At 57.1% G+C, this 27994-nt stretch overlaps 1 protein-coding gene and 1 long non-coding RNA gene across 3 annotated transcripts in view; one reads left to right on the top strand and one right to left on the bottom strand.

The window, feature by feature from the left end:
- Positions 1–366: 366 nt before the first annotated feature.
- COL8A2 (collagen type VIII alpha 2 chain) lies at positions 367–25039 on the bottom strand. Of its 2 annotated transcripts, XM_081488874.1 has the most exons (4): positions 24899–25039; positions 16830–16880; positions 5112–5326; positions 367–4510 (listed from the first exon to the last, which is right to left on the bottom strand). In XM_081488874.1, the coding sequence occupies exons 3-4, from the start codon at positions 5308–5310 to the stop codon at positions 2592–2594; spliced, it is 2118 nt and encodes a 705-aa protein (XP_081345000.1). In that variant the 5' UTR covers positions 5311–5326; positions 16830–16880; positions 24899–25039; the 3' UTR covers positions 367–2591. The 2 variants fall into 2 exon arrangements, with proteins under 2 accessions (XP_081345000.1, XP_081345001.1); XM_081488875.1 differs by lacking the exon at positions 16830–16880 and having other exon boundaries at positions 24899–24969.
- Positions 11709–27994, top strand: part of LOC145505848 (uncharacterized) — a 24234-nt gene continuing 7948 nt past the window's right edge. Inside the window, exons 1-2 of the long non-coding RNA XR_014053316.1 lie at positions 11709–11913; positions 20165–20256. This is a non-coding gene — a long non-coding RNA (uncharacterized LOC145505848). The remainder of the gene's footprint in view (positions 11914–20164; positions 20257–27994) is intronic.

The following is a 27994-nucleotide window of genomic DNA, read 5'->3' as shown; positions in this document are numbered from 1 at the left end:
ATTCATAATGTGTATCAGATGTTGAAACTTGGCCCTCGGGATCCTGAGCCAGCTGTCATGCTCCACTACCTCTGAGAGCTTGCAGGAATGTTCCAGGGAAGCTTGATCCATCTCCCCCAGCTCTAGCCACTGCCTTAGTTTGGTTTCTTAAAACACCTCGTGGCATTTACTTAGTGCAGAGCCCAGGCAGCTTTGGAGAATTGAGCATTTCTGATGCAGTGGTGATAGAACCCCTGGCTGGGGGCTGGGGAAGAATGCATGCTCATTGAGAAGGTACAGAACAAGAGTCCCAGAGAGCTCCCAGGTGCTTTATGAAATCCAGAGGCCCAGGACACCTCTGCATCAAGGCCAGTTTCAGCACAGTGCTATTTATACAACAGGCTTTATTGAGATTGTGTCAATACAGTCAATACCATTTTTTTCTTTTCAAAAAGAAGTCCCATTTTCTTTGATTCCCAAGTGCATTTTTCCCGAATCTCCTGTGACACAGGGCACATAATAGGTATGTAGGGAACTAAGCTTCCTATACCAGGTTAAAAATGAAATTACTAACGGAAAACATTTAAACCTTAATCTTTAAAAAAAAAAATATGAATCGGAATACAAAAATGCACAAGGTAATGTAGTTTTCATTGTTAAAACCTGACATAGTTTATCAAAGCTAGTCAGTTAAGTGGACACCTGGAACTAAAGTCCCATAAACATTTTGGAACCACCACCCACCTCTCCCCAAAGGCTTCAGGAATGACACTTAGCAGAAACTCAGTTCTGTGAAACAGCTCCTTTGTTCTGTTTTGGTTTTTTGGCTCCCCATACCTTCCTCAGGGCCCTGGACTTTACTGGGAGCTGGTGCATTTCCACCCATCAGAACCCTTCCTAACAGGTCAAATGGCAGTGGCTTTGACTCAGTGAGGATGCTGAGCAGGTGGCCCCACGAGGTGTGATTTAAGACTTAGCTCCCGTGGTGCTGCTGGGTAAGAAACCCACCAGGAACCCTAGCCCAGCCTGCTCCTGAAGTGCCACTTGGGCAGATTTGGGTTTTCTTTTCTTTTGAAAGTTAAAACGAGCGGTCAAACGGTCCGCTTGATTTGGAGAAGTGGGTAGGAAGGAGGCCAGCCCAGGGGCCTGAGGGAGCCACAGCCTAACAAGTCAGAAGTTGGTGATCAACCTCCTTCCTCAACATGGGCAGGTGGGGTGAGGGCCAGACCTGTAGCACATCCACGCTGGGTCCTCATCTCAGCGGTATCCACTCAGCTTGAACTAGGGGCCAAGGGGAGGGAAAGAGGTCTTGCCTGTTTCCTGCAGTGGGGAGCTCTGATTGGGGAAAATGGCAGTAACATCCAACTCATCCCAAAGGGGCCTGTTGACACTCTTTTTCTCAGGGCCTCAGCCTCCTGGGCCCTAAGGAAATTGGAACCAGAGAGTAGAAAGAGAGGAAGACCCTGCAGATTAACCCCTGGAGTCGACGCACACCCACCCTCTGGCTCTTACTAAGGAGAAGCAGGCGGCTGCCTTCATCCGCAAGCTTGTGTGCACCTTGTTCTGCTGGTGAACAGGAAGCTCTCGGCCATGGGGCTGCTAGGGGTGGGGCTGGCAAGCACCTCTTACAATTTTGTCTGAGTAAAGCGGCTCTCCCTCAGCAGGTGAAAGGAGAGAGAGGGAGGAATACTCAGGCTCGCTGATTGCCGGCCATGCCTCGTGCCACCTGTGGCGGTCCCCAGGGGCCTGGGCAGCTGCCCTCACGCTGAGCAAAGCCAAAGCTGGTGGGAGCAGCCTTGGAGATGGAGATGAACGTGAAGAATGGTCATCCTGCTCCAGGCCCACGCCCCTACCCCTCACAAACCACCGTTCTCCGTGGCTGTGGCCTGAGCAGTGAGTGGGGGTCGGCACTGCCCAGGAGCAAGCAGGAGCGGTCACACACCCGTACCCACCAGGGAAAGGCCTGCAGCCACATCCCCACCGCTAGGGTTGCAGTCCTGACAGGGTGTCCACACTGGCCACCGCCACGGTCCCCCTCCTCTCCCTTCCCCTGGAGAGAAACAAAAACTCTTCAGGAGACCCGTCATCTTAAGCTGGAGGTCCCAGGGCCGCTGGAAGAGCCCCAGCCAAGAACTGAGGGGGGCCACACCCCATCCCTTGAGCAGGTGCCCTCTGGGGGCCAGCAGGCTGGGCAGGGCTTGGGAATATGTCTCCCCAGGGGAATGGAGGGGGCCGCTCAGCCCCCTCTCGCCGCTGACTCACTGAGAAGCAGCCTCCTTCACCGCCCCGCAGAGCCCAGGACTCTCAAGGGGGCAGGGGTCTCCACCAGCCGGGCCGAGCGTCCTGGGGCCCTGCCAGGGGGCCAGGCAGGGCAGGAATGGGGGCACACCCCCACCACTGCACAGACGCGTGGGGGAGAGGAACTCAGGCCAGCTTCTTCCAGAAAGAAACCTCAGCCTGCGTGGGGAGAATCCAAGTCCGTCTCCCCAGGCCGAGGCTGCGGCCGCCTTGTGCCCGCCTCTGTTTCAGTCTTTGGTTTTTTCTTTAAATGGAGGTTCTTGGTGAGTGAGAAGGTCTCTCTACCACTAAAGAGGAGGCCAGGGCAGCACGGGTTATGTGGGACACAGCAAGAATCCCGAAAAGGAAGAGTGGATGTACTCGGTGGAGTAGAGGCCGTTGGCCTGGTCCGAGGGCATCTGCACCCAGACCTGGTCGTTAGGCCGCAGCTGGAGCACGGCCCCGCCGGACGCCTGGTCCAGGTAGCCCTTCTTGTACTCATCGTAGGTGTACGTGGCTGGCACGTTGTTCTTGTAGAGGGCCACCCACACGTTGGTGCCCTTGACGTGCACGTGGTAGGCGAAGTAGTAGACCCCGCCCACGGGGCAGGTGAAGATGCCCGTGGCCGGGTTGTAGCCACTGTGGCCATTGTAGAGAGTCCGGTCAAACTTGACGGGCATGCCCGAGGCGGGGAAGGGCGAGGTGAGCACAGCGGTGAAGGCGGGCGTGGCATGGGCCGACAGCTCCCCCAGCCCCAACTGTGGCTTCACCCCCTTGCCCAGCACAGCTCCCTCCACACCACCATTGGGCAGGTGCAAGCCGGCGATGCCAGTCTCATCGAAGGCCCCCGGGGCTCCAGGGGGCCCGGGGGGGCCAGGAGGCCCAGGAGGGCCCGTGAGTCCTGGGGAACCTGGGACCCCAGGAGGCCCTGTCGGCCCAGCCACGCCAGGTTCCCCCACTTTCCCCTCTCCAGGGGGCCCCGGCAAGCCTGGTTCACCCTTCAGGCCTGGCAGACCCTGGGGCCCGATAGGGCCAGCCGGACCCTGGAGTCCCGGGATTCCCGAAGGGCCCCTCAGGCCAGGCTGTCCAGGGAGCCCCAAGTCACCCTTCTGCCCCAGGGCTCCTGCCACCCCTGGTCCTCCAGGGCGGCCCATGAAACCTGGCTCACCTTTGGGCCCAGTCGGCCCAGGAGGTCCATGAGCCCCTGGAAGCCCCCTCTCTCCCGGGAGCCCAGGTTTCCCAGCCAGGCCACTAGGCCCTTGGTCACCCCGAATGCCAGGCACTCCTGGGGGTCCTAGAGGCCCTGTCTCCCCCTTAGGCCCAGGGGCCCCACGTCTGCCAGGGAGCCCTGCAGACCCTGGAAGTCCAGGGGGTCCCCCAAGACCCTGTGGGCCCTGTTCCCCTGGCTCCCCATCCTCACCTGGCTCGCCCCTGTCCCCCAAGAGCCCTGGGACCCCAGCTGGGCCCCTGTCCCCCTTGGGACCTGGCAGGCCTGGCATCCCATAACCAGTAGGGCCTATCAGACCAGGGGGGCCCCGGGTCCCTGGTTCCCCTTTGGCTCCTGGTGGGCCCTGTGGCCCTGGCAACCCTGCTGACCCTGGTGCCCCCACACCATCCACCCCAGGGGGCCCCTTTGGGCCCAGAGCCCCAGGCTCCCCCCTGGGTCCTGGCACCCCAGGAGGCCCAGTGTCACCCTTATCTCCAGGAGCCCCAGGAAGCCCATCCAAACCTGGTTTGCCTAAACCAGCCGGACCAGGGAGACCTGGGGGCCCTGGGGCACCCCCCTGCCCTGGGGCTCCAGGTAGTCCTGGCTGGCCCACTCCATTTTCACCCTTGAGGCCTCGATCACCTGGGGGCCCAGGCTCTCCCTGGGGTCCTGGCTCCCCCCCAAATCCTGGGGGCCCTGGCACCCCCTGGGGGCCTGGTTTTCCAGGGACAGCGATGCCTGAGGGCCCAGGGAGGCCAGGGGGCCCTGGGGGCCCCCGGAGGCCCTGGTCCCCTCGTATCCCTGGCTCCCCCCGAAGCCCCGGCTGCCCTGGTGGTCCAACCTTGCCTGGGAGCCCTGGGGGACCAGCCTTGCCCATCCGGGAGAAGCCAGGGGGGCCGGCCGGGCCAGGTTGCCCGTGGAGTCCAGGTTTTCCGGTGCCTGGTTTTCCTGGGAAGCCAGGAGGGCCGGGGGGACCCCGTGGCCCAGGCTTTCCAGGGGGTCCGGGCTCTCCTTTCAGGTCCATCGGCAACAGTGGTAGAGGCATTTCTGAGAGAGAAAAAGAGAAGAGGCAGTCAGGGGCCTGGACAGTGGGGCCAGGGGACCCATCTTCCCACTCCCTACCCAGCATGGGGGTGCAACTTGAGAAGTTAGGGTTCTGTACCTGCTCATGAAGACCACCCTGGTCCTCCCTCCCCACTCTCAGGAAAGATGCAATTTAGGGGTGGTCTGGTGGCGGTCTTGGGAGCCGCAGGGTAGCCACAGCCCGGACTCCTAGTTCCCAACCTACCCAGGCTGGGCCTCCCTTCCCCAGGAGCCTCTCATCCCTGCGGAACTGCGGCGGAATGGCCACCAGGTGGCATCAGCAGCCCTCCTTAGAGCCAATGGGCGCCAACCCCTTCCAGCTTCCCCACAAACCTTCCCGCCCCTCCCCTACCTAAAGCCCACCTCCGCCAGCCAGCTCCACCCCACTTCCGTGCCCTCTTGGGGTGGGAGGCCCTGGACCCGCATCAAGAAGAAAGTGGAGATGGGAAGGTCTTTGGTGGGATTGACGGGCTGTGGCTGAGAGGGGCCTGGGAGGAGCCGGTGGAGGTCAGGAGACAGGGAGTTGGGGTCAGAACGGGCCGAGGCGGGGCGGGGCAATGCTCACCCAGGTACTGGCCCTTGCCCTCGCGGAAGGGCGGCCCCACGGGTCCTTTGTGCATAGGCTGCACGTACTGCACCGGCGGGTACCCCGCTGCCCCGGCGGCCCCACCGCTGGCAGCCGCCCTCGGCCCGCACCCCAGCAGCAGCAGCAGCAGCAGCAGAGGTGGTGGCAGCGAAGACAGGGGCGTCAGAGCCCCCCGCATGGCGTCCGCGGATGTGCTGCGGGGAGGAACGAGAGACGCCATCAAGCCACCTCATGGGTGGTTTGGCACCAGGCCCGGGAGCTCACAAAAAGATGAAAATTTAGTTATTATTCACAAGCAATTCTCAAAGTCTCAGAGTCTGTAGAAGTTACTACTAAACCTCTCCTAACCCTGCCCGTAGCTCTCTGTACAGGCAGGGGTGGGGGGAGGTTCCTGGACAACAGCCTCCCAAACCATTCACTTGGCAGCCAGATGCCCTTCCAGAGCCCCTCTAACCTTGGCACAGCCCTGCCAGACACTGTTTGATGATTACACACCCACTACCACGTGCTGGACTGGCTCTCTGCCAGGCATGAGGCTAAGCTCTCCAGCCTGGGAGCTCACTTAATCCTCCCAGCACTTTAACGAGGTATTGTTATTGTCATCCGCATTTTCCAGATGACAAAACTAAAGCAAAGGTCTCTAGGAAGCAGCAGTGGGATTTGACTAAGGTCTGTCTGACCTCACATTAAGTCCAGGCCTTTCTGGGGTTCCCCACTATCTTCTGGATCAAGTCCTTTGTGGGAATTCCCTGGCTATCCAGAGGTTAGGGCTTGAGGCTCTCATGGCCAGTGGCCCAAGTTCGATCCCTGGTTGGGGAACTAAGATCCCGCAAGCCTTGAGGCCATTAATTAATTATATATATATGTATGACTTCCCATATATGTATGGGCTTCCCTTGTAGCTCAGCTGGTAAAGAATCTGCCCGCAATGCCGGAGACCTGGGTTCGATCCCTGGGTTGGGAAGATCCCCTGGAGAAGGGAAAGGCTACCCACTCCAGTATTCGGCCTGGAGAATTCCATGGACTGTATAGTCCATGGGGTCGCAACGAGTCAGACACAACAGAGTGACTTTCACTTCACATGCATATGTATGACTAAGTCCCCTCGCTGTTCACCTGAAACTATCACATTTTGTTAATTGGCTATACCCCAACACTTCCCAGGTGGCTTCCCAGGTGGCGCTAGTGGTAAAGAACCTGCCTGCCAATGCAAGGGAGATAAGAAACACAGGTTCCATCCCTGGGTCGGGAAGATCCCCTGGAGGAGGGCACGGCAACCCACTCTACTATTCTTGCCAGGAGAATCCCATGGACAGAGGAGCCTGGTGGGCTACAGTCCATAGGGTCGCAAAGACTCGGACACGACTGAAGCAACTTACATGCATACCCCAATACAAAATAAAAAGTTTAAAAAAAATTATAAATTAAACAATAATTTTTGTTAAAGTCCTTGGTTCCCAACTTGATGTTCTAATCATCTAATCAGTATCTGTGGCTCCAACCCTACCATCTACCGCCCCTTTCTCTGCCTCTCCCCTCCCCCATACCTTTGCCCCAGTCACCAGGCAGCCTCACACTTCCAGACCTTTGCACCTGCTGTTTCGCTGCCTGCAGTGTCCTTCCCCTCACTTGTCCTTCAAGAACCAGGGAAGCTGTCACTCCTTCTTCTATAGTTAACCCCTCACTCCTGCGTCCTGACCTAGCCCTGTCTCAGTATTTAGCTCAGCTCTGAGAACAAGGACTGGGTTAGGAAGAAAAACAGGCTCCAGATTTGGATAGCCAGCCTAAATCCTCCATTCACCAGGTGGGGGAGCCTGAGCAAGAGGTCCCCACTCTGTGAACTCAGTTTTCTCATCTGTAAAATGGAATAACATGTCCACAGTAAAACGTGTACATGAATGTTCATATTGGCATTATTCACAACAGCCACAAAGTAGAAACAACAGATGTATATCAACTGATGAATGGATAGTGTGGAATATTCAGGTTATGGAATATTACTCAGTAATAAAAAGAAGTGAAGTACTGGTAAATGCCAAATACAGATGAATCTTGAAAACATCACCAAGTGAAGAAACCAGTCACAAAATCATATCATTCTATTTGTAGGATGTGTTTGGAATAGGTGAATCTATAGGGACAGAAAATAGATGAGTGGTTGCCTAGGGCTGGGGCGAGTGGACAAGGCGAGTGATTGTTAATAGGTACAGGGTTTCTGTTGGGGCCCCCTGGTGGCTCAGACGGTAAAGAATTTGCCTGGAATGTAGAAATCCCAAGTTCCATCCCTGGGTCAGAAAGATCCCCTGGAGAAGGGAACGGCTATGCATTCCAGTATTCTTGCCTGGAGAATTCCATGGACAGAGGAGCCTGGCAGGCAATAGTCCATGTGGTGGCAAAGAGTCAGACATGACTGGGTGAATAACACACACACAGTTTTCCATTAGGGATGATGAAAATGTTCTAAATTGATTGCGATGATGGTTGCATAATTCTGTGAGTACCTTAAAAAACTGTGGATTCTTACACTTTAAATAAGCCAATTGCATGCTATGTAAACTGTATCTTAATTAAGCTGTTTTTAAAAAATTAGGCTAGGACTTCCTTGGTGTCCAGTGGGTGAGATTCTGTGCTTCCACTGCAGGAGGCACAGGTTTGATCCCTGAACAGGGAAGTTCTGAATGCTGCAAGGTGTGGCAAAAAGTAATAATAATAATAAATTAAAAAGCTAGGCTAGGAGATTCCCTGTTGGTCCAGTGGTTAGGACTCTGAGTTTCCAGTGCTGGGGGTCCAGTTTTGATCCCTGTTTGGGGTACTAAGATCTCGCAAGCCTGGAGATGTAGCCAAAAAAATAAATAAATAAAAAGAATTTTCTTTTCAAGCTAGGCTAACAACCTCCCGCTCAGCATTGCTGTGATGAGCAGAGATATCTTGGTACCCCAGGGCGGGTACCCATCAATATCTGCATAGGGGACTAGTCTGACATTTCATACACCCCAGGGAGGTCCCACTTGCCCTGGCATCCCTGCTCTGGGCTCCCCTCACCCCACCCAGGGGCTCTCCACACCTGTGTGTGGCTTCAGGAAGATGTGGCAGTGGGCTGTGCACATCCAGGGATGAGCCTGGGGCTGAGTCTGGAGCTGCAGTGCAGCATTCTTCCAAACTCAGTCTCATGCACGCTTTGCAGGAATGAACATGGAGCTCTGGGGCAGGATGGAGAAGCTGCCAACCCAGCTCTGCCATCAACCTCCCTGTAACCTTGGGCAGGTTCAGCCTCCCTGAGCCCAAGTGTAATATTAACACCTGCCACCTAAGGCCTCCCTGGCTTCACATCACTAACCCTCTCAACGACCCCCGACCAGCTCATACAATTACTGTCCCCTATTTTATACATATAGAAACTGAAGCTTAGACTAACAGTCTTGCCCGGAATACTTGCCCTCAACACAGGCCACCTGTTCTATCTGCACCGTGACTGATGCTAGGCCTCCTATTGTGTAGGCCTGGCCCTCAGTTAACTGCTGACGGAGGCTCCGGCCAGACACTGCCCTTAAGTTTGATTTTCTATTCACATTCAGCCCTGCAAGGCTCATCAGCACTGTTTTACAGGTGAGGAAACCAGTGTGTGGTCAGAGCCTAAACCCAGGCAGTCTGACTCTTGAGCCCCAGCCACTGACCGCCGTACCATAAGGCCTCTCGAGAGCGGGATAAAGACCCTCCTGTGCTGGCCACCTGAGCTGGGGGAATGGGGGATCTTCATACATCACACGGAGAAGGCAATGGCAACCCACTCCAGTACTCTTGCCTGGAAAATCCCATGGACGGAGGAGCCTGGTAGGCTGCAGTCCATGGGATCGCAAAGAGTCGGACAGGACTGAACGACTTCACTTTCACTTTTCACTTCACGCATTGGAGAAGGAAATGGCAACCCACTCCAGTGTTCTTGCCTGGAGAATCCCAGGGACGGCGGAGCCTGGTGGGCTGCTGTCTATGGGGTTGCACAGAGTCGGACACGACTGAAGTGACTTAGCAGCATACATCACAGAGCCGGAATGTTCTGCCTGGAAGGTGAGCAGGGGGTTAGGCAGAGGGGCAGACCGTCCAGCAGGAAGCAGGAGGAGGGGAGTGAGCAGTTCTGGCCTGAGTGGGCCGGAGGCCGAAATCACCACACCCCCACAGGAGGACTCAAGACACCCCTGGCTCAGGGGAGGACTTCCCTGTAGCTCATACGGTAAAGCATCTGCCTATAATGCAGGAGACCTGGGTTCGATCCCTGGGTCAGGAAGATCCTCTGGAGAAGGGAATGGCAACCCACTCCAGTATCCCTGCCTGGAGAATCCCATGGACAGAGGAGCGTGGGGAGCTATAGTCTACGGGGTCGCAAAGAGTTGGACACGACTGCGCGACTAACACTGCTACTGCTACTACTACTGGGGAGCCTTGGTCCTCTTCCCATGCTGTGTGAGGCCTCACGGAGGCAGGGGCTGATGGAGGCTACAGGCAGTCTGAGGCTCAGCTGGGAGGGTGTCTGGGATGGGGAGAACTGTAGCGGGGCACGGGGCACCAGAGGAAGAGCCCCGCAGTCCAGGCAGGAGCCCAGGCAGGGCCCCCTGCCAGCTCTCCACTTCTCACTCCCCCTAGGCCAGGCGGGTCTCCAGGAAGCATCCCCACCCTACGCCCCCATGGCTCCCTGACTTTGCCCCATCCTGGCACCTCCGGCTCCATGGAGGAGGGGCAGGACCCCAGAGCAGGTGTTTCCTCTGGAAGGAGGTGTGTCTGAGTGAGGATGACAGCTCACACCTCCGTTGGGGCACCGCCTAAGTGCTGCATCACAGTTCGCGACTGATGTAATTCCCACCAGATCCCCGGGAAAGAGGAGCTATGGTGCCTCCTCTTCCCATAGACGAGGAGTCTGAGGCTGGAGACAAGCAGGAGTGAGGCGCCGCCCCCTGGCAGCCAGGGTCTGGGCGGAAGTCTGTTAAGAACCTGAGCTCTTAACCACTGGGACAGCCTGCCTCCTGGGAGAACGTGCCAGAGAGCACAAGCTAGGCAGAGAGGCAAGCAGACTGAGAAAGGGAATCTCTCTTCCAACTCCAAGCTGCCTGTGGGTTTGAGGAGGGAAAACTTACTCCAGCTCTTAGAGGGGAGGCGGCCATGCCAGTCCAGGTTGGGGGAGGCGGCAGGGTGGGGGGTGGTGCGGGGAGAGAGGGGCTGGGAGTGGAAGTGTGCACATCACAGGAGAAGGGGCTGCACAAAGAATGGATGGCCCTGGCATAGTGCCACACGGCTGCCCAGGTGGGAGGGACTGCCCCCCCCATGCCAGCCACCAGCAGAGCCGAGGGTACCTGGGCGCCCCTGCCTTCTGTTCACCGTCATCCCTTTCCCGCCGCCTGCCCCCCACCACCCCCGGCTGCCCCCGCCTCAGGCTCCCCAGGCTCTCTGGCCGCTGCACGTCTTCGTTCCTTCGGTTCCCCCTACTGTTTCCCCACCTCCTACTCTTACTCATTCGTCGATGTCCGGGAAGCCTACCGGATGCCTCCCCTGGGCTCCACTGACGCCCGTAGGTCCCCTTCACAGCTTCCTCTCCCTCTTTGGCTGTTCTGTTCTCTCCCCGCTCCCCGCCCTCCCCCCCATGCCCAGCACAGGACTTGGCTGGCACAGTGATAAATGTATGACGAACTCAATTTGCTGTCAAATTTAAAGATCACACGAATAACTCACTCAGACTTTGCACAGATAAGTGTCACACGGCCCCGGAAGCCCCCTCCTCAGCCCCTCAGAGGGGCTTATGTGTCAGCTAGAAAGGGAACAGGTGGGACATTCACGTGGCCTCGATCAAGAAACTTCAGCTAAGAGCTGCCTGCTTGGGGAACAGAGGCACACAGGGAGGAACAGCCGATCCACTTGCTTGCTTGCTCCTCACGGAACTGGTTGGCGAGAGCCCTGAGGCTCAAGCCTGGCTCTGCTGTGTGACCTTGGGCAGACCGTCACCCTCTCTGGTGACCTCTTAGGAAGGAAGGCAGGAGCCAAGGCAACCGGGAAGGGGCTGGGCTGACAGGGGCAGGAGGTGGGATGCATAAGAAGACGCTGATTCAGGGGATGGAGCGGTGGCGGCAGCAGGGTAGACGCGGTGTTTGGACAGCTGCAAGTCCTTAACGGGGATTTCCCCCCTTTTCAACAAATCCCCGTAAAACAGCATTTTGTCCAAGTCAGCGTTTTGTGGCAGCCTGGGCCTCCTCCGGGGGCGGCAGAGGAGGTTGGCTGGGAGAGGGTAGCGCTCCAGGGTCCTTCAGACCAATGAGGAGGGGAAAGGGGAATGGACCCCAGCAGGAAGAAGAAGCGGCCTGAATACAGACCCCTCTCTCTCTGGACAGGGCTTCAGGAGCAGAGGGGCCTCAGCAATAAGTGTCCCCTCCCACCAGGCCCCTCTCCAACGGTCCCGTCCCAGGGGCGATCAGCAGCCGGGGGGGGGGGGGGCAGGTGATCCTGTGGAATTTAAGGCCCTGCCCTCTCCCCATCCCATTGCACACGTGAGCTCTCAGAGGTCGCGATGCAAAGGGGAGCCTGAGCGCAGGGCGCAGGTTCCGGCGGAGCGTGCAGGGGTGTGGCCAGTGCGGCCTCGGCCGGCCTCGGCCGACCCCCGCCTCCCCTCGCCCCGGGTGGCTGGATGGAACGCGGCTCTGCGCAGGCTCCTGCTGCTCCAAGCCCCCCACCCCAGAAGGGCGGCTGCAGCTGAGGGAGCCGCGGGGAGCTCAGGCAGCCCCGGGGCCTGGCCAAACCACAGGTATGTTATGAGACGCTTCCTGTTGTGGAGACATTTCTGCGGGATCGGCTGCCCCGCTTGCTCCCCCGGTGCCTCCCGTCTCCCCACTGGCCCGGCCGCGCTCTGCTCTCTCCCTGGGTCTCTGGCCCTGACCCATTTCTCTCGGTCTCTCTTTCTCTCTCTAAGCCCGTCTCTGCCACTTCAACAGGTGAGCAGCATTTCTGAGGCTCTCCCTATCAGGAGTTCAGCCCTGGGCGGGGTGGGGGTGCCCTAAGGCCCTTTACATTCTGACTGCCCCTGAACTCTCATTCCAGCACGGCTCCTTTCCAGCTGTGTGATCTCGGGCAAGTAACTTAACCTCTTTGAACCTCAGTGTCTTCATTTGTGAAAGGGTTAACTGACATGGTCTAAGCCATAGGCCCCTTCATGCTGCCCTGTTCTGTTACCCTGATGGCCAGAAAGTCCTCCCTTCAGTCTAACCTTAGTGCCTCCTGCTGCAAAGCAACATCTCTGCCAACCCTTGAAAACCTCAGATGACTTGCTGCCAAAGGCCAGGACCTTGTGAAGTTCCCTAAAAGTCAATTATCTGGCCTTCTCGGCCTTTTCTCTGTCCGCTCCTGAGATGCTGCTGACTGGGGGTCACACAGCCTGCTCAGGACAAGGACGGAGTTATGGATCTTGGAAAGAAGCAGAGGAACTGCCCTCCTCACCCACTGGGCATGATGCCCACCCCCCCTGCCTGGTGACGCCACACTTCTCCAGGGTTCCTGAGTCCCCCATCCCCCACCTCTCTAGCAGCTTGCAGAGATGGGGAACCCTTTCCCATCCCCCTTTCCTGAGTCTCAGATGAAAGGGGTCCTGTCTCCCACTCAAGGCCCCCCCGGCCCCTCCACACCTCTTCCTCAGGGCTAGGGGGGCGCCTCACTGTGGATGCCTCCCCCAGTCCCAGCCTCTGCATCCCAGTCAATACAGGCCTCACTCCTGCCCCTGGCCAGCCTCATCTTTCTCCAGCCCTTCTCAGCCAAGCTTCTTGAAAGAACTCTCTTCTACCCCTCACCCTCTCACCTCGTGTGTTTCCTTCTCACCAGCACTGCCTCCTGCTTTGTGACCCTGCTTTCCTCCTTCCTGGAAAGGCTCCTCCTCAGATTCTTCTCTGTTCCTTCCCTCTGCCCACTTTGCAGACCCAGATTGCCCCAAGGACCTGGCTCAGACCTCTTCTCTTCTCTCTGGATGTTTCTCCTGCAGTTTCCAGCTCTCCCCAGCTCCCACGGTTCCAATCCCAGCACCAGGGACTCCCATATCTGTTTCCAGCCACCACTCCCCTGAGCCCCAGACTCTTGAGTTCGACTCTGAGCTGAGCATTTTCTCCTGGCTGGCCCTCAGACACCTCCACCCAAACCGCTGTCATTATCTTCTCCCCTATTACGTGCTTCTCCCCCACTCCCTGGTGCCCAGGCCAGAAATCAGGACATCACTCCTGACACTTCTGACCCTCCCTTCCTTACATGGAATTTCTCTAGCCTATACACTGCCTTAGCACAAGTAGGAAAGGCTACCCCTCCATCCAGCCAACTTGGGCTTTCCTCATTGACTTTCCCAAGTGTCCTTGAACAGTAACCAGCCTGCACAACTATACATGACAGCCCTGTTCCTTTGCCCTCAAACCCCTAATCCAATCTTGCGGACTCTGTCTCCTCTATTTCTCTCACTTCTGTTCCTTCCCCTCTTCCCCTATTCTCTCTGTCCTAATACAGACCTTATAGTCTCCCAACACACAGCCCAGAGCCTGGCACATTCCAGCCATTCAGTAAAGGTTTGTTGAATTGCCAGATCCTCACCTGGATTATCATAACTGCTCTCTCCCAGCCCTCAACCTATAGATACTCCAACAGTGCTCCTCAAACTTTAGTGCACATCACATGATTTTAAAAACGCAGGCTCCTAGCCCACACCCTCAGGGATCCTGATTCAGTAAGTGTGGAGCAGGGCCCAGCATCTGCAGCTCTAACAACCTCCCAGGTGACACTAATGCTGCCTATATGTGAACCACACTTTGGCACAGCTCTGCCATGGCCCTCCCCGCTCTGGATTCTCCAGTGACTCCCTAGTACCAACGTGATAAATCCCATGTTATTCTGCAGTTCACGTGGCTTATTGGAGAAGGTATATAGTCGTCCCTCTGCATCCACGGGTGATTGGTTCCAAGACCCCCCGTGGATACCAAACTCTATGAATGCTCGAGTCTTTTATATAAAATGGTGTGGAATCTGCATATAACCTATGCACATCCTCACATATACTTTAAACCATTTATAATACCGAATACAATGTAAATGCTATGTAAGTAGTTGCTGGGACACAAGGTAAACTTAAATTTTGCTTTTTGGAAATTTTGGGAATTGGTTTTCAAGTATTTTTGATTCACAGTTGGCTGAATTTGAGGATGGACGTGGATACAGAGGCCTGACTGTACTTTAGACTCAGTGGTAATTCGGATAAAGAAAGCAGAGAGGAATAAAGAAAGGGCAAGATCATAGTGAGGCTGGCAAACCCCTGAGATCACAGCTGGTGGGGAGACACACTCCACGTCTAAGAGTTATGTGTGTAAGGAAGAGGCTGGGAACCAGCTTGCTGTGGGAACCATGTGGGTGATTGACATGCCCACCTGTGACCCTTCCTCCACGTCTGTGTCTCTGAATCCAGATCCTCACCTGCCTGTGTATCTGAGGCATCTCCTTGTAGGTATCTCTCCTGTCCCTGTGTCACCACCCCATTTGCCCACCCTGTTTATCTTCCTCTGCTGTCTGTGCCTTGTACCTAGATCCTGTCAGAGTTCCAGGCTCTGAAATCTCTACCTGCTGGTCACTTGATGGGAGCCTCCAGAAGGCCAGCATTTGTGGCCTTAATGCTAATGTCAGGTCTGGGGCTGACCTCCCTAGATGATCCCTGAGCAGCCCCACAAGGTCTGGGTGGAGACTTTCGGGGTCCAGTCCCTATGACCTCACTATCCTGCAGGTCACTGAGACTCTGAACCTCTCAAATTTAAATGTGCAGGCGTGAGGACTGTTTCGAAGCTAAAGAGCTACCTGGAATCTGAGAGTTGGGAGATGGAGGGAGGTGGGTAGGCTGGGACAGGGCTGCCTGGAGAACACCTTATCGTCCAGATTGATGGTAGGACAGGAGTGCCGCCCTCTGCCCACCTTGTCTATACAACCAAGCTTCAGTTCCACCAAGAGTCCCAACACCCATCACCCCTGCAGGTGAGGGCCCTAGACCACAGGGGACCTCAATTTGCAAAACAGCATTGGAAGGAGGTTTTAAGGACAGAGTTCAACATGTCCATAGAGGCAAGAGATGGTGGAATATTCCAAATTGACTGGGCAAAGAAGACTGAGGGGCTTCTAGGATGGGTAATATCTAAGAGGCAGAGAACTTGAGAGGGAGCAATATAGGCTGGAGATAAAAATAGGGCTTCAATGGTGGGGTTGCTGCAGCCTGGATGAGGGCCATGGGCTTACCCTTAGGGAAATCACCCATGTTTAAGGGTGAGAGGAGCACCAGCAACCTCAATCCAGACACCCCAAACTTCTTGATGTTTCCCTATACCCACTGCCTACCTTTGCCTGCACAATCCTGTTTGCCTGAATTGCCCTTTCTTTCTTTCTCCTCCAGGTGGTGGTGGTTTTGGTTGCTAAGTCATGTCCGACTCTTGCAACCCCATGGACTGTAGCCCGCCAGGCTCTTCTGTCCATGGGATTTCCCAAGCAACAATACTGGAGTGGGTTACCATTTCCTTTCTCCAGTCAAACATGTTATTCCTCATTTAAGACCCAGTTAAATGCCTCCTCCTCCAAGCAGCCTTTCCTGCCTCCCTCAGGCAGAACAGCTCCTCCTCAAGGGCCTGTCTTCCCTGACACCCATCTCATCCTTAGCTGGGGCTCAGCACACAGTAGGTGCTCAGTACAGTCTGAAGCCTGAGTGCTCTAACTCCTGGCCTCTGACAACCCCACCTCCAACCTCCTGCCAGCCTGCAAGATGGCGTCTCATAGGGTACCTTTTCCTTGGTGGCTCTTCCAGAGTCCTTTTCAGCTCTGGGCTGGAGGGGGCTTGGGCTGACCTCCCTCCCTGAAGGCGACTAGGGCCACTTCTCACGCCACGAATCTCTGCTCATCTCTGAGGCTAGCCAGCCCACTACTACCCTGGGGAGGAGCATCTTGGGGGACAACAGAGTGTCCAGGGAGGTAGGAACAGCCAGGTGGGGGCAGATGAACCAAAAGAAGCTGGGCAGCAGACAGGAGCCAGGGCAGCCGTGTATCCTCAGGCAGGTGGCCAGGGGACCGGCCCTTTCTCGCCAGGGGCTCAGGCCTCAGCTGATGCCATTGCTTACTTCCCAGAAGAGGCCTTGGGCTTTTGAGCGAGACTGGACATTGGAGGGCTACCAGTCCCAGGCACCCCCAGGCCCTAGGCTGGGCCCCACCTTCTTAGCCGCCAGTCCGCCCCCACTCTGCCTTCTGGTTCACATTTGCAGCCTTTTCCGGAGCGCCACCCGCCGCCCGCTGCCTCCGCATGCCTGCCAAGATTCCTGGGCCTTCGCGGCTTCCCTGCGCGGTGGCGGCAGCTTCGGCGTCGGCAGGAGAGGCTGGGTTGGGCAGGGAGGGGGCCCGGCGGGAGCACGGCCAGGCCACTGCACCCAGGCAGGCCAAGCAAACACGGCCGCGCCAAGGAGCTGGGGCGAAATAGTTCACAAATGAGAAAAAGCTGCTTCCGAGTTGGGCCGGAGGGAGCTGAGGTCACCTGCAAGAGGGGCTGCCGGCTAGGACACCCTGAGTCGGGGAGGGGCTTCCGCGGCGGCTGGGGGGAGCGAGGGCAGATGGCAGCAAGCACAGGCCTCATGCAGCCTGGGATACCGGAGAACCCGGCCCCCAAATCTAGCTTACCTTTCGGGTCAGTGGGCCTCTGAAGGTCCCAGCAGAGACAAGACCTGAGAACTGAAAGAGGGAAAATGAGGAAGATGCCAGGAGCTGGGGAAGCCTCTCGCCCTAACTCACAGCCACCCTAGGGCCTGCCATGGGCTTTTTGCCAGGAGCCCCTGCTGGAACACTGGCCCCCAACCTCAGTCTCTTCTCAGGGAGCCAAGATGCATGCCCCCCACCGACTTCATTCATTCCATGCACACTCAGCAACGCCCACAGGGGACCTGGCCCTGAGTTGCTGGGATTCTTCCTGTCCTAGGGCCCAGGCTGAGGGAGCCCCTTCTGTGTGCCAGGGTCCAGGCTGAAGAAGTCCCTACAGTCTGCCAGACCCTAGGCTGGGCTGGTCCCTACTGCAGACTAGGATTCTACCTGGGGAAGCTCCTACTGGGTATGGAACCCACGGCTAGGCCTTGGCTCCTAGGCTCAGTGCCCTGCCCTGAACTAGCCGGAGGCCTCAGGCAAGTGGCCATCACACAGTTGACCAAAGTCTCTGGGCCATGGGAGTACACAGCAAGGAATACTGCCCTCCCTTGAGTTTCCCTTGAAGACTTCATGTAGGAAGGGGCTGGATCCTGAAGGGTGAGTAGGAGTCTGACAGGCAGGCAAAGTAAGAAAAGGAATTTCAGGCAGTAGGAAGCTGCTTGGCAGATACAGGGAAGGTCCAGAAGTGCCATGAGGTTGAGAGGATGAGCAGGAGCTGAAAGGGCCAGGCCAATTTAGTGAAGAGCCTTAAACGCTATGCTTGCGTTTCTCTGTGAGGCAATGGGGAGCCATGGATGGTTGTTGAGCGGGGGACATGATGTGGCTACAGCCCTCGATGGCCAGGTCCCCATCTCTGGCTCCATCAACCATGATGCCTGGCTGTCGTAAGCCCTAGTCCAGGTCACACAGCAGAGCTGGGGCTGTAGTCCAAGCGCAGACACGAATCCCGGGTGGATGAGGAGGGGATGCCTAGACAGCCCACCTGGCAGGGAGGCCTGCCGGCCGCGTCACTCTCTCCCCCAGCTGCTTGCTCGCCTCTGCCCGCTCCCATGGAAACTCTGACATCCCAGCCCTCTCCCTGCACAAGCAGCCAGCTGCCGGAGCCAGCGGCTCCTAGGCCCTCTCTCCAGCTCAGCTGAGCCCTGCCCCCATCCATGCCACTCTGACACTGTGACCCCAGAGGTGGCTCATGAGGCTGCTCTCTCTGAGAGCCCAGCCTGGCTGATGGAGCGTGAGTGGGAGGTCCTCACTGCCCAACTTGACCCTAGCTTCTCTGGCCCCAGTCCCCACCCTCACCATGAGGCTCAGGAAGAGGAAGTGACTTATATTGGATCTGGGCTTTTGAAAGATGAACATAGATTAACTGGGTGGTGGCGGGGAGAGCTAATCAGTCCAGGCTAAAGTAACAGCATGTGTGAGGGTATGGAGGCATGAACGTTGTGAACATAATTAAATAAATGAACTAACCATAGCTGACACTTATTATGCACCTACTGTGTGCGAGGCACTCTTCTGGCTCTTCTCGTGAACTGTCTCATTTAGTCCTCAGACCAACCCAATGAAGTGTGTTCTTTGTCTTTCCTTTTTACAGAGTGGGAAACCAAGGGACGAAGAGGTTAAGTAATTGGCCAAAGGTCACACAGCTCATGATAGGTAGAGCCTAGGCTGTTGGTGCCAAAGCTTGGGCTCCTAACCTCTCTAAATACAGATGGTTTGAGATGAGAAGAACTGGCTGAGGTCAGCCAGAGAAATGCCTTGAATATTAGAATCAAAGACCCTGATATTGGGAAAGGTTGAAGGCAAAAGGAGAAGGGGTGGCAGAGGATGAGAAGGTTAGACAGCATCACCAACAACATGAATTTAAGCAAACTCTGGAGATAGTGAAGGACATGGGATCACAAAGAGTCAGACACAACTTAGCAACTGAACAACAGCATCAGCATCAGAGACCCCAAGCACAGCTTAAAGCTGGCTCTCCACGCCCTTCACACATTAGCCCTTAATAATAATGGTCTCTAGAAATCCCAAGTATAAGGAGTTCCCTGTCAGTCCAGTGGTTAGGACTCTGTGCTTCCACTGCTGTGCCATGGGTTCGATCTGCAGTCAGGGAACTAAGATCCCACGAAATGCACAGTGTGGCCAAAAAATAAAAGGAACAAATAAAAATCCCAAGCACACTTTACGCACCAGACATGGCACTAGACGTGTTCTAGGCATTTTTATCATGCTCTCTCATAACCCTATAAGGCGGGAATTGCTGTCCCTTTTTTGAGGAGGAGCGTTGAGGCCCAGGGAGGTGACATCCATTCTCCACGGTGAAGCACCAGGGCTAGGATCTGAACCTTGGGGCTTGCCAGCCCTCAAATGGCCAAACCCCGGTTCACTTGGGCTTCCTGGAGACTGCTGCCACGGTAATGCTCCCCCCTCCTCCTCCACCCCCATCTGTGCTGTCTCAACCCAGATGGCAAGAGAGACCAGCAAGGCTGGCAACAGAGTGGGCCGCTCCTGTCCCGGGCCTCAGGAGCCTACTCCAACTGACCAAGGCTCCTTCAGTCCTACTAAATAGGAGAGTGGGGCGGGTGGGTGTGCCAGGGCAGGGCCTGAGCCCACTTCAATGGGGCTCTGTTCTTAACCTGCACTCTCAGCTGCCTTCCCTAATCGCCTGAGCCCCTCCCCTGGCGACATCGCCTCCTTGCACAGTGCCTGCCTCCAGCTAAATCCCAGACCAGAGGTGGGTGGGACAGTCTGCACCCCCTTGTCCCCCACCATCTTCTGAGAGCTCAGGCTCCCTAAGGACACTCGCCAGGGCCCCAGGCCCGTTTCCCCATCCCAACTTTCCAAACAGAGGTGCTGATTGATGGCCAGGCGGCAAAGAGTCGACTCCTCCCAGAGCGGGGCTCATGGGAGAAGTCTCCGTTTTCTAAGCCCTTACCGGGAGCTGGCCCTCCACTGAGAGTCCTGCTTAAAAAATCATGACAGGGTATGAACCGCTCTGGAGCCCAGCTGCTCACATTCCTCTCTCAGCCCTGCCTCTTACTAGCAGTGACCTCATTCATTTGTGCCTCAGCTTCTTCGTCAGTAACATGGGAGCAATTCCTACTTCGCAGAGCGCTGGAGAGGATGAAGGGCGTTTATTTCACGTAGCCAACTTCCAGCAGCGCTGAGCATAAGGGAACATTCAATACCTGTTTGCTATTATCATCGTCTTCATCATAAGGGAGCATTCAATATGCATTTGCTATTATCATTGTCTTCATCACCATGACTGGCCTCCCCCAAAGCCCTGATGAGATTAAATTATGAACCCTATTTTACAGATGAAGAACCGGAGGCTCAGGGACAAGTCACTCGCCCAGGTTCACCAGCCAGTCTGTGGGGAATGATGCCGGAATTGGGACACCCAAGCCCAGTGAGTTCACAGATGGTGAGGACAGCCTCGCGGCTCCCTGGAGCTGAGGCCCAGCGTGTGTGCAGGCGTGCGTGTGTTGGGTTTGGGGCAGGGGGTGTGGGGGGGTCCTCCACATCCCCTCAGCCCCTCCTGCCTGACCCCCAGGGGCTCCGCTGCCCAAGCCCCTGCCGCCGCTGCAGGAGGGGGCTGTGCATTCCTGGCTAAGCAGCCGGATTTGCTGTGCTCCGGGAACTATGAAAAGAATGTTTGCCACGAGCTGAGCCGTGGTCGCCTGTCAGAGGGAGCGTGGCCTGGAGGGCCCACGCAGAGCTGTGTGGCGGCCAGCAGCCGCCACGGTGGGAGGGAAGCAGGCGAGACAGGAGAGAGCTTCTGGTTAGCAAGGGCAGTGGACGCTGCAGGGGGGTGGGGACCGAAGAGTCGGCCTCCTGGGGCCTTTTGGGAAGAGAGAAAGGACCCCTCCCCACACACAAGTGACACTGCTCCTCATCACAGGCTCCAAGGAGATCCGAGGAGGCATTACTGGCCCATCTCCTGGATGGGCTTATGGAGACCCAGGGGGAAGCTCACTGCCATGGCAGAATTGAGACCCGAGGCCTGGACTCCTTCCTCCCAGAAACCACCCTCCCTCACGAGGCCCACCAGGTCCACAGCGCATCCCGAGATAGCAGAAAACACCATGCCAGCCCTCACTGTCCCAGCCGTGCTTCCGGCCTGACCTCAGGATTACTGCTCCCCACGTTCCCTGTCCCTCAAAAGAGTACCCTGTGTATGACAGTGCCTGGCACACGGTGGACCAATGAGAAACAATTAAGTTTCCATTCCCTTCCCCCCACAAGCCAAGCCCTGGAGAGGGCGGTAACCTGGGAGGTCAGCGGGGAAGAACATGAGCTGCACATCCTTATGGACTGGGAGTGAATCCCAGCTTGACACTCCGAGGGGGACGCTTGGCCAGGTTACCGGCCTCTTTGAGCCCTCCACTTCTCCCTCTGTTAAATGGGCTACCGACCTTTGCCTTGCAGCAATGTATTAAGGACTAAATGAGATATGCAAACACCGGTCCTGGCGCACAGTGGCTGCCCAGTAAACTCTTATTGTTACTCTCCCCCAAGAGGACTGAAAGAATTGAAGTTAGAGAACCTCTGATGACAAGGTTCCCTCCATCCCAGGTTCTGGATGGCCCCTGTGAGGGGAACACAGCCTCCGGCGGGAAGCGAAGCCTGAGCCCAGGGTCTCATCCATCCTCGGGGCTCAATTCCGCCACTGGTGCTGTGTGACCCTAGGCGAGTTCCTCTCTGAGTCTCTGTAATCCCATCCAGGAGATGAGCCAGCAGTGCTGGCATGGCTCTTTCCAGGAGGCAGTAACCCTCTGCCACCTGCTTCTTCTGCCCTCTAAGAGCCAGAAATCTCAGCCTGCATGGGGACAGTCACCTCTCAGTTCAAAACTTTCCAAGAATCTGAATGGAAGCAGGGCCAGGCCCTCCCCCGTCCCTTCCCAGGATCCAACCAGAGGGGTGTAACAGACTCTGATCAGAAGTCTGGGTGAAAGTTCTTGGCTCTGCACCCTGATCATGTGTGACCTGGGACTACTCCTCACCTCTCTGCAGGCAAAAGGACCCTGGAGGCCAGCATTAGCATTCCCATTTTATAGATGAGGGAACTGAGGCACAGAAATGGGAAGACCCTTACTCAGAGTCACGAGGAAAGTAACCTCGATCTGACTCCGAAGGTCAGAGTCATGTGGAAAGTAACCCCGATCTGAGGCCCAAGATCAGCTCTTCCCCTCACTGCATGTGCTGCTTTCACTTAAGACCCGCTGTCCACATCCCACCACCCTGGAAATGCCCTCAGAACACAGCAGGCCTGAAACGCCCTTTCTGGGACCGTGACTTCCCTAGCTGATGTCTGGGCACACTTGTGCACACATATGGCCTCACGCACCCACTTAGGCTTCTAAACATACATACTTAAGCCTCACAGACACTAACTAGCCCCCAGACTCATGGCCACACTCAACAGTCAGCCCCCTGCACCTAAGCATACCAGACCCTGGGGTTCAAACCCACATCTCCCCTTGATCTGCCTCCTCTGGGGTCAGACCACGGCCACTCAGGGCACAGTTCCTGGCCCACCCTCTCCTCATGCCCACAGTGAAGCATCACTGAAGCCTGTCCAGTCTCTCTCTTTATTTCTCTCCATCTATACCTTCCTTTTATCCCCACAGCAACCACTCACCTCAGCCTCCATCATCTTCCTCCTCAAACTCTTGTCCAGCCTCCTAAGTGGCCTCCTTGCCCCCCAGAGCAACCAGAGGGATCCCCAATTTGCACCACTCTGCAGCTCACACCCTTTCCCTGAACAAGGTCCTAGGAAATCTGACCTCAAAGTAGTTGTCAGTCCCTCCACCTCACTCCCCCACTGTACTTACCACCCCCTGAGAGAATTCTGCAGCTTCCCACCTCCACACCTTCGCATATGCTGTTCCTTCTGACTGGAATGTCCTCATTTACCCTTTCGTCCCCCTGCACCTGGCCAGGTTCTCATTCTCCCTGAAAACCCCAGCTAGAGTCACCTCTTTGCTGCCTCTCCTGATGGCCCCTCCACACACACTTCGGCTTACGAGGTGCCTCCCCCCACATACCTCAATGGGCACCCTGAGACACAGCTGCACCCCATATGAGAGGCTGCTGCACCTCTGTAAGTGTCTCAGGCCACAGATGGGACTGGTTCATCTGAGGCCCCACTCTCCTACCAGGGGAGCCCCATGCCTGCCACTGGGGGGCCTGGAGTGGGCTGAGGGGCCAGTAGGGCAGCCAGCCTTCAGTCTGGCTCAGACTCAGAGCAGCGGAGGATGTGGGGTGCTCAGGCTGACCGCCCTGTTGGCTATCTGCCTGCCCCCTTTTTGCTAGGAGATGCATTCACCTCCACTTTTGTCCTTCCTCTGAGCCAAAGAATAAGCGGAAACTCATCTTCACTGTGACAGACAGAGTGAAACTGGAGAGAGAGACCCTAATGAAAGAGTGTGTCTGTGTGTGTGTGTGCGTGCACATGTGTGTTGTGCTGTCTGAGTACGTCTTGTGTGTGTGTGTGCGTGCACGTGTGTGTTGTCCTGTCTGAGTATGTCTGGCTGGGAGATGTGGGGCCTGCCATGTGTCTGCAGGAGTCCGTGTGGGTGTGCACATGCCCTGTCTGTTGTTTCAGCATCTGTCGTGGTGTATGTTTCAGTAGAGCATGTTCTGGTGTGTGATCGTGTGTGACTGTCAATGGGAGGGAGTGTAGCTATGCAGCTGTGCGTGACTCGGTGAGTACGTCTGTGGTGTGTCCTCATATTGTTTTGGGGTGATTGCGTCTCCGAGGGCCTATCTGTGTTCACCAGCCCAGCACGAGGCCAATGGGGACAGCTATGCACTGACCGAGGCCACCGACTCCCCGTTGCTGCCCTCTACATCTCCTCTTCTGGGACCTAGAGTGGGCTCCCTGAGGGTTCCCCATCTGCTCAGGGCAGTGAGCGTCAGTCCCCTGAGAGGAACCCCAGACTGCCTAACCCTCCAGCGCGCCCAGCTTCACAGCCCCCAGGTCTTCCAGACACCCAAGGCAGCTCCCTGGGAGGTTGCCTTCACTAAGGGTGCTCCAAGGAGCGGGTGAACCCTACCACCAGACAAGGGCACAGACCTTAGCAAGAGACGCTGAGGGCAGACAGGAGGAAGGGCTTCCGGGTTGCCAGGGTCCCCAGAGGGAGGTCAGTGGCATTTCTGTGTCAAAAGCCTAGCACGTTCTCACACACACCGAGGACCTCACATAAGCCCACACTGACTGACACACGAATGACATGCCGGCAGACACTCGCTGTCCCCCTCACACCCCACACACGCACACACACAACAAGCAAAATGCGAGGCTCTGCCCTTCCCCAGCTCATAACTCCCAGGCTCCTCTGGCTGAACAGTGTCTCCCCATGCCTCCCCACCCCCAGGGGAATCCCACGCTCACCATGTCTCCAGCCCCAGGACAGACACTGGGGCCCCCAGATCCCAGCCCCTCTGAGTCAGGCATCAGCCCTCCTCACCCCTCTGCAGGTCTCAAACCTGAGCTGCGGCAAGGTGCTGAGCCTCTGGCAGAGACAGCCCTCAAAACCCCAGTCTCGGGTTTGGGGGATGCTCTTAGGACACCTCGAATAGGAGGGACTTGGGGGCAAAAGCAGGAAAAAAAAAAACAAAACGGGAAACCGGGAGGTGTCCAGCTAACTAGAACCAGCAGAGAGACGGGGAGAAGAGAGCCTGGGGTCTACAAGGGGTGGGGGGGTGGTCCTAAGGACCCTGCTCCCTCCTGACCCTGCGATGGAAGCGTTGTCATCCCATTTTGCAGGTGGGAAGGGAGGCTCTCGGAGGTGAAATGATTGCTCCGAGCCACATGGCCAGGACTTCCACCCGGGACCTGTCTGAAGCTGGAGCCCCCGCTTCTGGGAGGGAAGGAAGGAGGGGCTCCCTCGTGCCGTACCGGCCCCCGCCCGAGTCCCCCACCCCGTCCTCACTCCGGAGTCCCAGGCGCCGGCCCAGGTGTCCCCGACAGTCTCGGGGAAAGCCCAGGCCGGGTCCTGCCCTCGGAGCCCCCAAGCCCGGCAGCCGAGCCGCCTCCTCCCAGTTACCTGCAGGGGCGGCCGCCGGGCGCCGCTCCTGGCCCTCGAGGGCGGCCCGGGGCGCGCGGGCTCCAGGCAGGGGCGTCGTCGGGGTCCGCGCCGGCGGGGCTCCGCGTCGCTCTGCCGGCCGCCCCTCGCGGCTGCCGGAGTGGGCGGGCGGCGCGGAGGGGAGCCGGGGCGGCGGGAGGGGCGCGGCGGGGCGGGGCCTCCACCCTCCTCTTTCCACAGCCGCCGCCAAGGCCTGCACCCGGCCCGGCCGAGCGCGCGCCCAGCCCGGCCTCGACAGCCGCCTCCCTCCGGGGACCCACTCGGAAACCCCCACCCCACGATATCCCGGGCAGCGCGGCCCCCATGCACCCTCATGCAGCGCACCTTGTGCCAGCGTCTGGGGCCCCCTGCCCTCTGGGGCCACCAGTCGAGGGGGACACAGACCCAGACCTGGCGCTGAGGAGGGCATGGTGTGCTCAGAGCGGGGAAGGGGCAACTCCGAGATTGTTGTTTAGTCGCTCAGTCATGTCCCACTCTTTGCGACCCCAGGGACTGAAGCCCACCGGGCTACTCTGTCCACGGCAAGAATACTATCGCGGTCTCTTGTGTCTCCTGCATTGGCAGGCGGGTTCTTTAGTATAGAGCCACCGGGAAGCCCAGCACAGGGATGGTGGGCCATACGTGAGCAGTTGTCGGAAGGCTTCCTGGCAGTGGTGACCTAGCCTGAGGGACAGGACTTAGGGGGTGGTGGGAGGAGGGGCGCTGGTGACCTGCACATTCTGGGTTTAGGGAGGTGAGCCTGTGTGCACACAGAGGCAGGCAGCAGAATCTTGTAGGCCATGCAGAAGATGGTTAGACTTCACTTCAAGGAAATGGGGAGCCACTGAAGGCTCTGGAGTAGCGCAGTGAGGTGGTCAGAGTTGTGCTTTAGAAAGAGTCCCCTGACTTCTCTGCGGAGGAAAACAGAGGCGGGACGCGGGAGGAGGCTAATGTCCAGGAACTAAGATCCCACATGCCCAGCATGCAGCCCCCCAAAACAAACAATGAAACAATAAGTGGAGTCAAGGAGGTGGAATAGGCAGGATTTGGAGGTGCGGGCAAAGGACCTAGACCTAGAAATGATGACAGAGTCTAGGTTTCTGGCTGGGCAGTGGGGAGCTGGTGGTTGGGAAGGAGGATGGGCAGATGCACTTAGTTGCACACCCCTGTGGGCTTCCGTGTATCCAGCAGAGTTCTGAGCGAGAGATTAGGAGCCCATGGTATACAGATGGTAACTGAGGCCATGGGAGTGATGTTCAGGGAAGAAGTGCTCAGGCCAGGACCATTAACATTAAGAGGATACGCAGGGAGAAGAGAAGTCTGCAAAGGAGACTTGGAAGGTGGGACTGGGAGTTGGGGGGAAACCAAGAGAGCAGTGTCTCAGAAAGCAAAGGCAGGGTGTTTCTAGAAGGCCAGGGAGGCCCAGGGTCAGATGTCACAGTCCTTTGGGACTGGCAGGGGCTGGTGGTTGGGTTTGAAGGAACAGGAGTCAGGCAGCAGAGACCAAAGGAGTAGCCATTGGGCAGGAAGTAGAGGCAGTGAGTGCAGTGAGGAGTTTAGAAGGCACGTTGGGGGGAGGGTTTGTGTGTGTCTGTCTGTCTGGTCTAAGTAGGAAAGACCATCCACAGGTCCAGAAAAGGAGCAGGAAGGGCCTACGGCTGTCTGTCTCTGGGTCTGGGCCCACCTCCATGGCCCCCTCCTTCTCCCACCGCCTGCCCTCCAAGGGCCTCCCACTTTGCTGTCCCCCTGCCAAGGTACACACCAGTCCCGCCACTCCTAGACAGGGCCTCTCACCCTCACCCACCTCCAGAGTCTGGGCCCAATCCTATCCTAGCCCTCAGAGTGGGGCGGGGTTGCAAGGGGTCTTTGGGCCTGGCCTCCTGGCCTGAGCCAGCCCAGAGGAACTGCAGGGGAGCCAGGCTAGGACACTGCCCATGGAAAGGGGAGGGGGCCTGGTTGGCAGGGTTCCTAAGAGGACATTGGATGGGGTGGAAAGCTGAGGCCCTTCCCCAAGCTGGTGTGAAAACCAGGCCCTTGATGGGGATCAGATGGGCCTGACTGGTCAGGGATGGGAGTGGAAGCTAAGCGGCAGGGACTTTGGAGTCAGGCTGCCTGGGTTCAAGTCCAAGAGCCACCACTCATCAAATGCGTGTCTTGAGTAAGTTGCCTGACCTCTGAAGCCTCAGTTTCCTCATCTGAAAAGCTCTCATAGGCTTGTTGTGAGGATTAAATCCATTAACCCTTGTAGAGTTTTTAGCTCTGAGTGTGAGCTGTTCTGGGGTGGGTGGGGGGAGGGAGTTCAGTGATGGGGGTGCTGGTGAAGCAAGCAGTCAAGGTACCTCTTATGCTGGGGAAGGGGTTCCCATGGGCTCCATGCACACAGTTGCTGCAATACACACTTAGTCCCCAACGTGATCCTATCCCTGATTCTCCTGAATCACCTCTTAAACTTTCCTGAGCCCCCCGACAGCCTGCTTCTACGTGCCTCATACATCCTCAGCCCCTCTCTTCTTCTCCCCCTGCTGAAGGCCCTGCAGGGAGAGAGGGCTCCAGCTCTTGTGCCTTTCAGCCAGCCCTGGGAGGCCAAGTCTGGCCCTATCCTGTTGTCCTGTGGTCCCTGGTCTTCACTGGACCCTTAAGGTGGGCCTCAGCGGCCCCTCCCCCAACCGAGGCTGAGACAGTCTTGCCACGACCCTCCATAGCCGCCTGCTGTTCTACCAGTTCTTGGCCCAGCAAACTTCAAGGCAGGAAATGAGTGTCTGTGTGCCATAGGTTGCAGACTTTCCTGCCAAGGCTCACCTCTGGGCTAAGCCAGGCCAGACTCCCAGCTGGTTCCCCATCCCACCTGCCAGGGGCTTCCAACCTTGGTCTGTGGTGCCTAGATATCAGTGGGTCAGCTCTGCCTGTGGTTGCCTGGTGCTGCCTGCTCTGTGGCCTCGGACAAGTTGCTGCCCGTCTCTGGACTTCATTTTCCTCAGCCACAAGAATCCGAGGCCAGAAAGGATTGTTCTAGGCCTGAGTAGGGGTAGGAAATGTAATGGTTGGTTAAAATGAACCAGACGAGTCACGTAACCTGCT

This window comes from Giraffa tippelskirchi, chromosome 5 (assembly GCF_054371585.1).
Source record: "Giraffa tippelskirchi isolate mGirTip1 chromosome 5, T2T-mGirTip1v1.2.pri, whole genome shotgun sequence".
Lineage (NCBI taxonomy): Eukaryota > Metazoa > Chordata > Mammalia > Artiodactyla > Giraffidae > Giraffa > Giraffa tippelskirchi.
This window is presented reverse-complemented; position numbering and strand designations above follow the sequence as displayed.

Bases quoted from the DNA above. Each gene is read 5' to 3' on its own strand.
- COL8A2 (XM_081488874.1), bottom strand. From the start codon at position 5,310: ATGCGGGGGGCTCTGACGCCCCTGTCTTCGCTGCCACCACCTCTGCTG. The intron at 4,511-5,111 runs GTGAGCATTGCC...TTTCTCTCTCAG, and splicing joins GGGCAAGGGCCAGTACCTGG to AAATGCCTCTACCACTGTTG.